General features: G+C 38.2%; 1 protein-coding gene across 1 annotated transcript in view; it reads left to right on the plus strand.

Moving 5' to 3' along the window:
* The window catches only part of arhgap10 (Rho GTPase activating protein 10), a 56,393-nt gene extending 49,846 nt beyond the window's left edge, over nucleotides 1–6,547 (plus strand). Inside the window, exons 21-23 of the mRNA XM_032562204.1 lie at nucleotides 2,323–2,418; nucleotides 4,029–4,120; nucleotides 5,280–6,547. Of these exons, the coding sequence (XP_032418095.1) occupies nucleotides 2,323–2,418; nucleotides 4,029–4,120; nucleotides 5,280–5,368 (277 nt within the window). The 3' untranslated portion in view covers nucleotides 5,369–6,547. The remainder of the gene's footprint in view (nucleotides 1–2,322; nucleotides 2,419–4,028; nucleotides 4,121–5,279) is intronic.
* Nucleotides 6,548–12,484: the final 5,937 nt, after the last annotated feature.

Consider the following 12,484-nt stretch of genomic DNA (forward strand, 5'->3'; position numbering starts at 1 on the left):
AACATTAGGAAGGCACCTGTTCGATATCCCCTGTTTATTTTCAAATTAGTCAAATACATTTTTCTTTCCTTAATCAGTTTTACTTATCCACTACTAAAAATGGCGATGGAAATATATATGACATACATTTTTGTGCTTTCATTGTGTGATTTACCTTCAATTACATCTGTTCACCTTGAATTGAAGAAGATGGAGACATGCTAAAAACTCTTTCAATTCTAAGATTGGACATATTAGTCAATTTTGTTTAATTAGGAAATGCAACACCCAGATGCTGCTAATAAAATACAGTACACTTGGATAACTGTTTAAATTCATCTGAAACATGCAGGTGTGAGTTAACACAATGTCTAGGTGAGAAGCGATCAATGGCATCAATCATTGAAGGATTATTGTTTCCAATTTATGACTCTAGAAAGAGAACAGTGATTCAAGGGAAGACAGTTGACCCTTTCACAAATTATTTGCGTCATAAACCCACCAAGATGAACTAAAAGCTGGAGGAAGTTAACACTGTGCAAAAAATCAGTGTTGCGTTTTTTTTCAATACAGTAATAGACTAACCAGGTGTGACGATCCTGGTTTCCCAAACGAAAATCGCACTTTCTTGCTCTTCTCATCAGAAATTATTGGTAAATAATTATTTAATATTGACAAAAAAGTACTAGTTTCATTAGCAAATTATTTCACTTATATGGGAAAATGTAAAATAATTTGCCAAAGGAACTAATACTTTTTCATCAGTATTAATCAAGTTTATTTGTATAGCACATTTCAGCAAAGATTTAAGGGCTTTATTTTATAAAAAGGCAGAAGTGTCGTCATTACACATCAAAATGTTGGTTAGTGTTTTATTTATCATGGTTCAAAAGCAACTCTAAACTGGTGCGATTTAGTTGTGATTTAAAGGAACTCGTTGAACTCAATTAAGAAATTGTTGAGCTAAAACAAGCTTGTATAGATTACTGAAAAGTTACTTGTAAGTTAGTTATGTCTTATTTCAAGAGTATAAATATATTTACACTTGAAACTAGACCAAAAGTACTTGGTAAGAATTAGTTTGTTTGCAGTGTATCCATCCATCCATCCATCCATCCATTTTCTGTTCACCCTTGTCCCTAGTGGGGTCGGGAGGGTTGCTGGTGCCTATCTCCAGCTACGTTCCAGGCGGGAGGCGGGGTTCACCCTGGACAGGTCGCCAGTCTGTCGCAGGGCAACACAGTGTAGTTATTGGTTATCTCCCAGTGCAGTTCAGATGAACCCACCTGGTTTTAACTGCATGTAATTCAGTTCCTCTGCAAACGGGTGAGGTGTTGGTGCTCCTCTCCCCCTCCTGGTTGTGACCCAGGGAGACAGTGATTGTACTTGGGCCCAGGTTAATGAGTGGATTTGCTGCACTGCAGCGCACTGTCCCCCCATGCTGATGTGGAGCAGCTGAGCACCACAGCACTTCCACACTGCTGCAGAGCCATAAATCACCCACAGTCAGGCCCGGACTGAGCTGAACAGCTACCGCTGGGGATGGACAAGCACACTGAGAGAGAGGCAGCAGAAGAAACGAAAGGCAAGGAAGCAATGCAAAGCGGACAATGAAAGTGTGAGCATACTACTGCGTGTTCACCTTCACAAAATACCCTTTAACGTGTGCTCTCTCTCACCACCGCCACTGCCAATGAGCCACTATTCACAACATCCTCCCCACTTCAAGCCCCTCCTCAGCTGCTCCCTCTAATTGGCTTTATTAGCGTCTCTATGGGAGCGGCAACTAGAAGCAATTTGCTCATTATGTGCTGTATTAGCACTGGCCCTGGGGCAGGCATGCAACACAGAGGGAAGCCTGGCTGCACTCTGCCTTTAACAGGACCCCTGCCTCTAGTCTTTCCAGCAGCTACAGACCTGTTGGCCCCAACAACAAGCAGTTGTCAAGCACAGCTACTACTACTGTACACCAGGAACACTTTGAAGCTCTGCTAAAAGGGACATTTCACCTTTTGACTTTTTAAATAGTGTTGCACACACCCAAAATAAATTCAAAAATAAGATTTATCTGATTATCCCACTGTAATAATAATCAATTTAATGATAATATTATATCTAACTGTTATCTGGTACCTCAGCACTTTATATTTCCTGCTTTACTGCTGAAAACGAAGAATCCTTTTCTCCAACTTTGTTTAAAAAATGGTTCTGCTGCATTTGTTCGGTTCTGATCAAAGTTTGCTGTTCTTGTCCCAGAGGATTCTGTGGAAGGTTTGGCTTAAGAAGCGGTGCATTATTTTTACACCCTGTGAACAATAACTTTTCTGTTGTGATCAATTGCAGATCTCTGCAAGCATCCTTTTCTGCATCTGGAGCTTCTGGGGACAGTCCAACTGCTGCAACAACAGCTGGTACTGACAAAGAAAAGCAGGAGCAGAGGTAATACTGGGTTTTAATTAATTTCTTTCTGAATTCATTATGATTACCTCTATTAAAACTTCTCGCTTCATATTTCTGGGTCAACATTATAAATTTAGGCTCAAATATGTACATACAGTGCGATAAAAAGGTATTTACCGCCTTTGCAGTGGAATACCCAGTGAGAACTCACACACACACATGGAGAATGCCCAAACTTTGTGCAGGCTGGGATTTTGAACCCAGAATCTTCTTGCTGCAAGGCAACAGTGTAATTTTAAAGAAAAAAAAACAGGAGAGATATTTAAGGGTGCAAAAAACCTCACAGCACTGCACGTTGGAGAAAATCCATCATAAATGCTGGTTTTCCAATTAGCTGAATTTGTTTTGTTGTGAAATCATTCCACTCTGGAGTAAGGATTGTTTAAATAAATCCTTAAAAGCCCTACATTAATTCAACATCCATGGAGAGAAGCTTTATAAGGCAAACTATTTGTTGAAGTGTTTGTATCTCAATATTTCCCCTCCGGTTTTCATTCACTCCCTCATGCTTTTGTTTTACCTTGAACTTTATCTATGACTGCAATTGGAGCAAAAGCTTCAACCCTCCCTCCTTCTTGAACACAAATAGTCCCTGATTAAAGATGACAGAAGGTGCGTCTCTCTGAATGACGACTGTCTGCTTTGGAATAAAATATTAAATAATTTTCAATGCCATCAAATTCTGCCGAGGAACATGCAAAGAGGTCTGTTCGGTCCATTAGGGCTATTTTCATGTAAATGCAAGCCCTCATTTCTGCAAAATGCCGCTCTACATTCTTGTAAAAATCTCCATATGAGGGCTCTGCTCAACGTTATTGTATTGACAACTCTGTGACCATGCTTTTTTTTTCCCTTGCAGTTTTTGTGCCTCCTTTCTCCTTTTTTCATCCTGCGTTTTTGCTGCCCAGTGCAAAGAATATGAAATATTTAGCAGGGCATCTTGTGTTGAAGCCAAGATTCAACATAATAATGTTGCCGAGCTTTCGAGATAATAGTTTGCAATGTCGTGCAAAACAGGTTTCCTGCAGGGACAGTTTTTATGTTGTCAGGGGAAGAAAGAGCATAAATATTTTTGTCAAAAAACTTTGCAGCGTGATAAGCATGCTTTGTTTGACTGCAGTCTCTGATATCAAACTGATTTAAAATTCACTTTCCAAACTCACAAATGTGACTTTGAAAGGCTTAAGCACCGTCGAGGGAGACGTATGTTTGACGTTTATTTGTGTGTATAAACTCTCTTTAGAATCCCGCCGCCGGTTTTTAATTATCTCCCTTGATGGTTGTCGGCAGTGTGTCCTGATGTGTTCCTGCTGTACCAGACCTGCATCAAGCACGTCTCAAAGCGTGTGCATGCACAATGCAGCATGCTGTAGGTGTGATTTAGCTCATTCCCCACTCTGTCTGGGCTACCAGAGTATTGTACCAAAGCCCCTTCTGTTGGTACTTTTTTTGCTTATTTTCCAGTAAAAGCCAATTTTTGCTGTTTCAGACTCGTGCGTGAATGAACGGTTCAACCTGTGCCCAGATTGAACCGTACGGTAATCCTCCCCAAAGCCCCCGCCAGCTCGCTGATTGCCTTCATTTTTCAGTGTCACCAACAGGAAAGCCAAGGCAGTGTACCCATGTGAGGCCGAGCACGAGACGGAGCTCTCCTTCCAGGTCGGAGCAATATTCAGCCATGGTGAGTGTTATCTCCAACTCCAGTCGCTCACTCACAACCTGCTCTGGAATATTGGATTTAGGCAGGAGGAGGGGAACTGGGCTCTCAATCTGATCTGAAGTTGGAGGGAGTGATGAGGACAGTGACGGGGAGTCTCCAATCAGCTTTAAACACTTCTATAAGAGAAAATAAACGCTTGTTTTTCTTTTCATTTACCAGAAATTGTGTTGTTTAAACAGAATCAAATGATTTCTTTGAGTTCCAGCAACTCTGTTCACGTATTTTTTTATGATTTGGGATCATCCCACTGAAGCTAATTATTTCCTGCTTGAATGAAGATGTTCTGTTTCTGATAAAAAGATTTAAGGACCGAAAAGGGAAACACTTTAATAAAAACAAATGCTTGTTAAACACTGAGAATCTGTTTTGGGTTCATTTATAATTTTCAGCAAACTACCAAACAATAATTTTAAGAGATGATAACTTAAATTATTCATTTAAAGGGGACCTATTGTGTAAAATTCACATTTTGTACTTTTTTATACTTTCATTTTGCCCTCTACTTCTTCTTAAAGTAGTTTTTTTCTTTAAAAAAAATCACCCAGCTGTTTTTTTGGCAGTAAGTTAAAGCTTTTTTGTGTCTGGAAAATGAGCCATTTCAAAAACCTTTGAATGTAACCCCACCAAAGCTCAGTTTGTCACCTAGCATACCAACCAGTTGTAAAATTGTGCATCTCTTTGTAGCAGAAGCATAAACATTGAGTGGGGGGCGTGGCCAGCAGCAGCTTATTTGCATTTAAAGTGACAAGAGGCCTTAAAACACCTCATTATGCAAGGAGATCAAAATAAGCAGAACAGAGCAGATTAAAATCTCATCATCTAAAAATGACTTTGTGCAAAAATACATATTTTCTAAAGCCCATAGACCTATGCTAACCTGTTAAAGAAGCATAATAGGTCACCTTAAACAATAATGGCTGTAAACCAGGAAATGTTTATATAAAACATAAGACAAGTTCTTATGGTTAAACAATAGAAGAAAGGAGAATGACTGAATTGAAATGATTAAACTGCATAAACTCAGGGTCCTTAAATAAATGTCTGATATTCTCACTATCTAACACTGAGCTCTTTTGCTTTGTGTCTGTTCCTCGCCCCCCTCGGTGACGCTCTCCTGCAGTGACCCCGTCGAGAGAGCCTGGCTGGCTGGAGGGGGAGCTGGAAGGAAAGAAGGGCCTCATCCCTGAAAACTATGTGGAGATGCTGTAAAAAAAGATGACGGAGATATTTATATAGCGTTTTATCACACCAAGGATTCACAGCAGAGCTTCTCTCCAAGTAATAATATCAGACATTTTTACAGGTAAATCATCCCAGACTCCACTATACAAACTTTGACGGCCAAGTAGACATGACGACGCATTTTAGAGCTTGTTTTAGTTAATTAAATAGTCAGGTGTTCACATTGAGACGTTGCATTTGTGCAGTAGGGTTTGCCTTACAGTGTTCTGCTGTACATTACATGCTGTAATCGTAGTATCCAAGGAATTTAGCAGCACCAGAGAAAAGGTGTCTGCCTGAGCTCACTCTCCTCTGCCCTGTTATACATGGTATCCATGAGCTCAAAGTCAAAGGGAGATCCTCGGAAAGTCCAGCACTCAACCCGCTTTAGCCTTTTACCCCTTCCACCATTAATTGTAGACCTTTATTTTTTACTAGATTAGAAATATCTGCGTGCCTTAATCACAGAAACACAGAGTGGTGTACGTCTGTTTACGGGTATGTCTGAAACCAGTTGGAGTGGGGCTGCTCTCACCTATAAAATGTTTTATTTGCACCCTTTGTTATTAAAACGAGGCACGTTGCCGCTATAATTTAATTAAATTGGCACATTTATTGCATGAGATTTGTATTTCGAACACACTTTGTTCTCTGTTTGTTGTTGATGCACTTAGTAAACCAGTGAATTTGCCTGATGATCTTTCATGTTGAACACTAGCAATTATCAGGGTCATCAGAGACTGAAAGCCAAGTATCTTTTTTTTCTCAACGTTGCTCCAGTTCTGAGCAGAAAAAAAATTATACACTCCAACAAAGCTGAATTTTAAAGTACCTCAGAATATTTTACGTTTTAAACTTGCTGTGTTCGTGTTGGAGATATAAAAAAGGTTACAACAAAGTACATTTCAATCTGTTGTGTGATAGACTGGTTTTATCTTTTGCTTAGACTGGTTTCAGTCTGCATATATGTAACATTGCATTTTATCTCCCCAATTCTTGTGCTAAACACTGTAATTTCTCTGTGAGCTTTGGTTTAGCATGCTGCTTTCAGCTGTGGTTGCAGTAATTTAAGATGATTCTTGGCATTATTGAAGGCCTTTCAATTTTTCTACTTTGCTGCATCTTGTTGATCAATGTTAAAAAAATAAAGTTTTTTTTTTCCTTTTTGTTCAGTGTATAAATTTAGGTCCGTTTCTTTCTTATCAATTAAAATTTATTTTACAAATGATATGTTTTGTTTTTGTTTTGTTTTTATTGAAACAAAAATTTCCAGACATTTGTGGTTTGTTTTTAAATCAGTTAATACATTTTACTCAGTTGAAACCAGAAGCTTACATACATTGAATAAAAAGACACAAACACTTTTTTTTCTCACTGTCTGACCAAACTTCTCTTGTTTTAGGTCAGTTAGAATTACAGAAATGATTTCTGTTTGCTAAAAGCTACAGTAATAAGAGAATATGTCTCTCATTATTGTCTAAATTAGATTTATTAACGTCTTCAAAATCAAACTTTTACATACAGAACGATTTGTAATGAGGGAAAAGCCCAGACGATGTCATGGCTTTGGAAACTTCTAATTGGTTAATTGAGTTAGTTGAAGGCACAATTAACTCACTGTCTCTGGTTTCAGTCAAAAGAAATGAGTCAAGATATCAGGAAGAGAACTGAAGCTGCAGCATTCTGGTTCACCCTTGGGAACAAGTCCTACATCCTTAAGGTGCCTCGTTCATCTGTATAAACAATTACAGGAAGTATAGTCATGATAAGAATGTCCAACTGTTATAGTACTCAGGAAGGAGAGGGGTTCTGGTCTGAAATGTACAAATCGACCACAGAACTAAAGCCTAAGACCTTGTTAAGTTGCTGCTGAAGCTGGTGAGACCATGTCATTATCCACAGTGAAACATGTTCTGTACCGACATGAGCTGAAAGGCCACTCGGCAAGGAGGAGCCCATTAGTCAAAAAGAAACATAAATAGCCAAATTGTGCTTTGTACAAAGAGAGAAAGAGCTCCATTGTTAAAGTTTCCAGTGGTCTCATGAAACTGCAGTGGAACTGTTTGGCCATGATGACCATTGTTACATTTGGATGCTTGTAACCCTGGGAGTACCTTCTCAACTTTGATATATGTGTTGGCCCCACAATATGATGTTGTGGGGCTGTTTTCCCACAGGAGGAACTGATGCACTTCATTGAATATATTGCATCAGGGGGAAACATCATGTAGAAACACTGAAACATCAGCTACAAGAAACCAAGATATTTTTAAAAGATTCAAATTCAATTTTGGTATCCTGTGCTAACATGGTGGCAAGGAGAATCTCTGGGGTTTTCTTTTTTTTTTTTAAGCATACCTCTAGTTTTGTCATTGAGTACCAATCAGGTAGGATACATGTGTCTGAATAACATTTAATGCTAACATGCAATGGATTTGAATTACAACTATCATCGGCATAGAATCGGAGAGATGCACCATCTGCAGCAAGCCCCATGTCATTAATGTAAATTGCAAAGAGAGCAGTACCCAACACAAAGCCTTGAGGCACACTGTGACATCACAATAACGACAATTGAGGATTTTGACACACTTGAAACCAGAAACGTAGTTCGAAAACTTGGTCTGAACTGCCGATTTGAAAAAGTCTGTGACTTGATCCACAGTGTCAGTGCTACAGAAAGTACCACACGGTAATCCTTGGCATTGAAGGCGTTTGCAAAGTAATTTAAAACTTTTTATGAAACAATACCAGTCTATGTTGTTTTCTGAACCCAGGCTGACATGTGGAAAATACTATTAGAGCCCAAATGTCTCTTTAATTGGTCATTCTCTAGTTTCTCAAGCATCTTAGCTAGAATGTAGAGTCAGAAATGGGTCGATAGCTGCTTTGTGAAGTGGGATCACCACCCTTTTAGTAAAGGTAGTACAAAGGCTCTTTTCCAAATCCGAGGAACAGTATTGCTTTGAATAAAAATATGTGACACTGGATGAGCTGAGACCTGCAGCGAGGAGCGAGGTTATCAGGACAGGCTGATTTCTATAAAACTTCACAGACAGAAATGATGAAGTTAACTACACAGTAATAAGTCGGTTTGTGATGACTCATTCGTTGCATCACCTAAGAGGCTGATTTACAGCTACACTGAGCCAGCTACGAAGTGAAACGCAAGTCTTACTTTTTAATGTCCAAACAGCTAAAGGCTCCATCCAAAAAAAAAAAAAAAAACGCTCCGTAAAAGGATTAAAATTAGATGAGAAATCACTAATTCTCTCCTCAGTGAAACAAAACACCCATCCATGTTAATTCTTACGCTTCATGTTTGTAATTAACACAGCGAATGGCCTCCTTTCACAGTGCTTTGACCTTTGTTACATAATTACCAGGAGGCAGTGATTTTTAATGGACCTCCTCTATTCGGTTACATAATCACACACGTAGCGTTTCAATGTGAGGAGTTACCAGCTACCTGAGGAAACTGCGACGAGAACGTAATGAAATGAGGCAGGGCTAATGAGACGGGCAAAGTATTCCTCCACACCGCCCACCCCACGGGGCCCTTCATCATCTCCCCTCTGCCAGGATGTTGCTGAATCATAAAGACGTCCACCCCACCTGCCTCTCACTTCACTTTGGACTGAAAGCATGGCACGTCTCTGTCTGTCCTCATTTCTCCCGTTTCCTCTGCCTACCTGCCTATCGCTATGTAGTATTTATCCTCCTTTTTTTTCTGAACTAGCTCTCATTTCTTCACCTTCCTGCTGCTCTTGTAGACACTTTGACTTGAATTTTGTTCATTCACTTCTCCTTGTGAGTTTTGGGAAGTGAGTGATAGTGGTACTTCAAATAATTCAGCTCCACTTTTTAAGCTTTTGAAGTGAAATCACTTGACGCTGTTGAATCCATGCTGATTTTTATGACCTTTGCATGCCTTATTCCAGATTTACCACACGTCTTTCACGTCAAAGCTCTGTACTTTTTCAAGTTGAAATTTCCAAACTTACTAGTCATATTGTTGAGCCCTTTTTAGAGAACAAATGCATCACAACAATTTGAAAGGTTGATGTATGCATCAATAATGGTTGGATAAATAATACATTCATTTGTAGATGGATGAACAGGTTGTTGAAAATATAAAATAATTGACAGGTTGATGGATAAACAATATTCATACAGTTTAATGCAATGAAGAAATGGAAAGATGGGTGGATAGTTAAATATATGTGGTCGGATTAACAACTATACAGTTGGAAAAACAATGAATAAATAACAAATGCACAATATTAATGAAATTATATAAAAAAGATAAAAAGATGGATGGTCAGAAAAATGAAAGGAAAGTATTGGTCAAATAGATGGATGTATAAATGGACAAAACAAAAAAGTGGATGATTGGTTTGATAAATGGATGATAGAAAGGAAGAAGACCAGATAAATTGATGAATGGAGTAAAATAATAATGCACAGATGGAAGGATGATTGGATAAAAAATGAAGGGGTGCATGGATGGAACAACAGACAGATGAATAAATGGAAAGTAGATTTGACTGAAAGATAAAAGGATGGATGGATATATGGATAAACGGGATAGAATGAGATGGTTGGATGTATAAATGGAGTGGGTGTTTAGTTTGATAAATGGTTTAAAAGATTCATAAATAATGAATGGCTGAATGAAGTTAAAGAGTGATGGGCAGATATGATGATTATTATTTTCATTCTGCTTCTCTAAGTTCCAGTGAAAGAACCTTTTTATGCTCATGAGAAAAATAAGACATATTGGTAACATTGAACATCTTTGACATTGAAAGAACTGTAAAAAGCTCTCACTTTTTTTAGCAACTTAACTACTTATCTTTAGAAATGCATATTTCTCACATAAACAGTGAGACAGAAATAAAAATCTAAATATTCAGACATGTTTCCATAATACATTTCCTTTCCCCTGCATACTCAGTCTTCAGCTCTTTACTCTTCATGACTGTGAAGGAAGCCTGTGTATATTATGTGTTGATTAGATGTAGGTGTATTTGCGTGAAACTCTCCAGAGTCTTGTTCATCTCCCGCTTCCTGGTTCTGGCCACGTTCCAGCTGTCCTCTGCTTCCCGTGATGCAGTGTCCTTCAGCCTTAAAACACACTGTGACTCAGCTTGGATCAAAGATTCGGAATCGTATATCTGCTACTGTGAGAAAATGACGCAACTGGACAATATTTCTGAATTTCTCCAAATGCAACTGCAGAGCTAACGCTAACTTAATACTTTCTGGTGTCTCCCTGCGTTTCCTTCAGGGAGCAAAGCTCAAATATAATCATAGTAAGACTTGATGTATTATTGAGGATGAAAACTCAGCGGGAATTCGCAGAAAAGTGAATTTCATACATAAAGGAGAGAGTGTAGAGACGAGGGAAGGGAAAAAAAAAAAGCCTCGGCTCAGAAAGTGGGCCACAGAAGCTGCCATGTGCGCGGGTGCAGCCGTGAAATCAGCCTGATCCAATAGATTCTGTTTATCTGGCACGACTACAAGTGAAAGCAATTGGAAATCTGGGGGAGATTTGGAGAAGGCTGTGATTCAGAGAGAGGGGGGGTGAATGAGCAAAAAAGTAATACTGTCTGCTCTCCAGTCTGGCAGAGCAGGCGTTTGTTCAGATCAGACCTTAACAAGGTTAATGGTGATTTTTCTCCACAGGTTCATTTTAACTGTAAAAGCCTCCTGCCTTTCTTTTCCTTCCCTCTTTGTTCCTCTTACTCCAGTTCCTTTAAGCTGCCGTACCTGCTGCTGCTCCTCATCACATCCTTTCTGTTCTACCATGGTTCGCTATTTTCCTCCAGGCACTAAATGCAGCTGTTTAGAATCTACATAAAACAGGGTTATACTGTATATATATATATATATATATATAAATTGCATTCAATGACTTTCATCTTCAAAAATTAGTCAGCCTCATAACACCTTAAAAATGTATTCAAAGAAGTGAATACCTTCTTTTAAGTGGACAATCAATTTCACATTTTAAAAGCAAAAAGATTTTTCTATATTTCAAACTTGGAATAAAGGCAAAGATGACGCAATGAAAAGATTAGCAAATACTGATGTCTAAAATCAAGAATCAAATATATTATTAATGAAACAATATCTGTTCACACCTGAATAACTAAGAAGTCAACACACTTATTATCATAAGGGGATTTATTTTGCACAGAAAACAAATGTTCATTTTCCCCATATTTGGTTACCTGCTAAAAGCAAAAATCTTTATAAAACTAGATGGCGCCAGGAGGTTCATTTGTGTGTACAGATAGATAGCTTGAACTACTTTTAAGTACCGTATTAGCATATAAAGTCAAGTTAAAACACGACACAATGTCGATTGGGAGTCAGTATGTGGATATATTGGCGCATTGTTTGTCGCAGACTTTAATGCACAGGACCCTAAATCCCAATTTACCCATATTTTCTCAAATCTCCACTTTTGTCGAGGTTTCTATAATCGTTTGAAAGGCCAAAGCGCATAAAAATGTATTTGTTTTCTTAGATATATAGCAACATGAGGCATCAGTGTTTGAAATAAGCAAAATAATATTTATATAAGAACATACATTGACAATGAGCATAACAACCAACAAAATCATCTTCATGCTTTTTCACCTGCATAGTTAAGGATTTACTTTGACTTGAAAAACAACCTAAGATTTGTGGTCAGTGAAAGTTCATCAGTAATATTCAATAAATATGTTTGTCTGAGGCTCGTTTGTTAGATGTTTTGAAAATAACAACCTTTAAAGAAATTAAAAATACTTTTTATTAAGCCCAGACTTCTGTATTTTTTGTTTTTTATTGGTCTGATGTAATACCCTAATAACAAATGTCATGTTTTCTTGAGCTGTAAGCAGAAAATCACAATGGACAGAAATAAAGTCTTTACAACGAATTAATAAAGTCATATAATGTGCTTTGCTGAGTGAATTAAGTTACTGAAATAAGTTAACTTTTCAAATGTTTTCTTATTTATTGAATATGACTGTGCATTAACTGTTGGGTAGGCTGTAGGTTTCTGTTTTCTAAAGTAAACAACACACATAAATAATCAGATCACATCAATCA

The sequence above is a fragment of the Xiphophorus hellerii genome, chromosome 5, assembly GCF_003331165.1.
Source record: "Xiphophorus hellerii strain 12219 chromosome 5, Xiphophorus_hellerii-4.1, whole genome shotgun sequence".
Classification (NCBI taxonomy): Eukaryota; Metazoa; Chordata; class Actinopteri; order Cyprinodontiformes; family Poeciliidae; genus Xiphophorus; species Xiphophorus hellerii.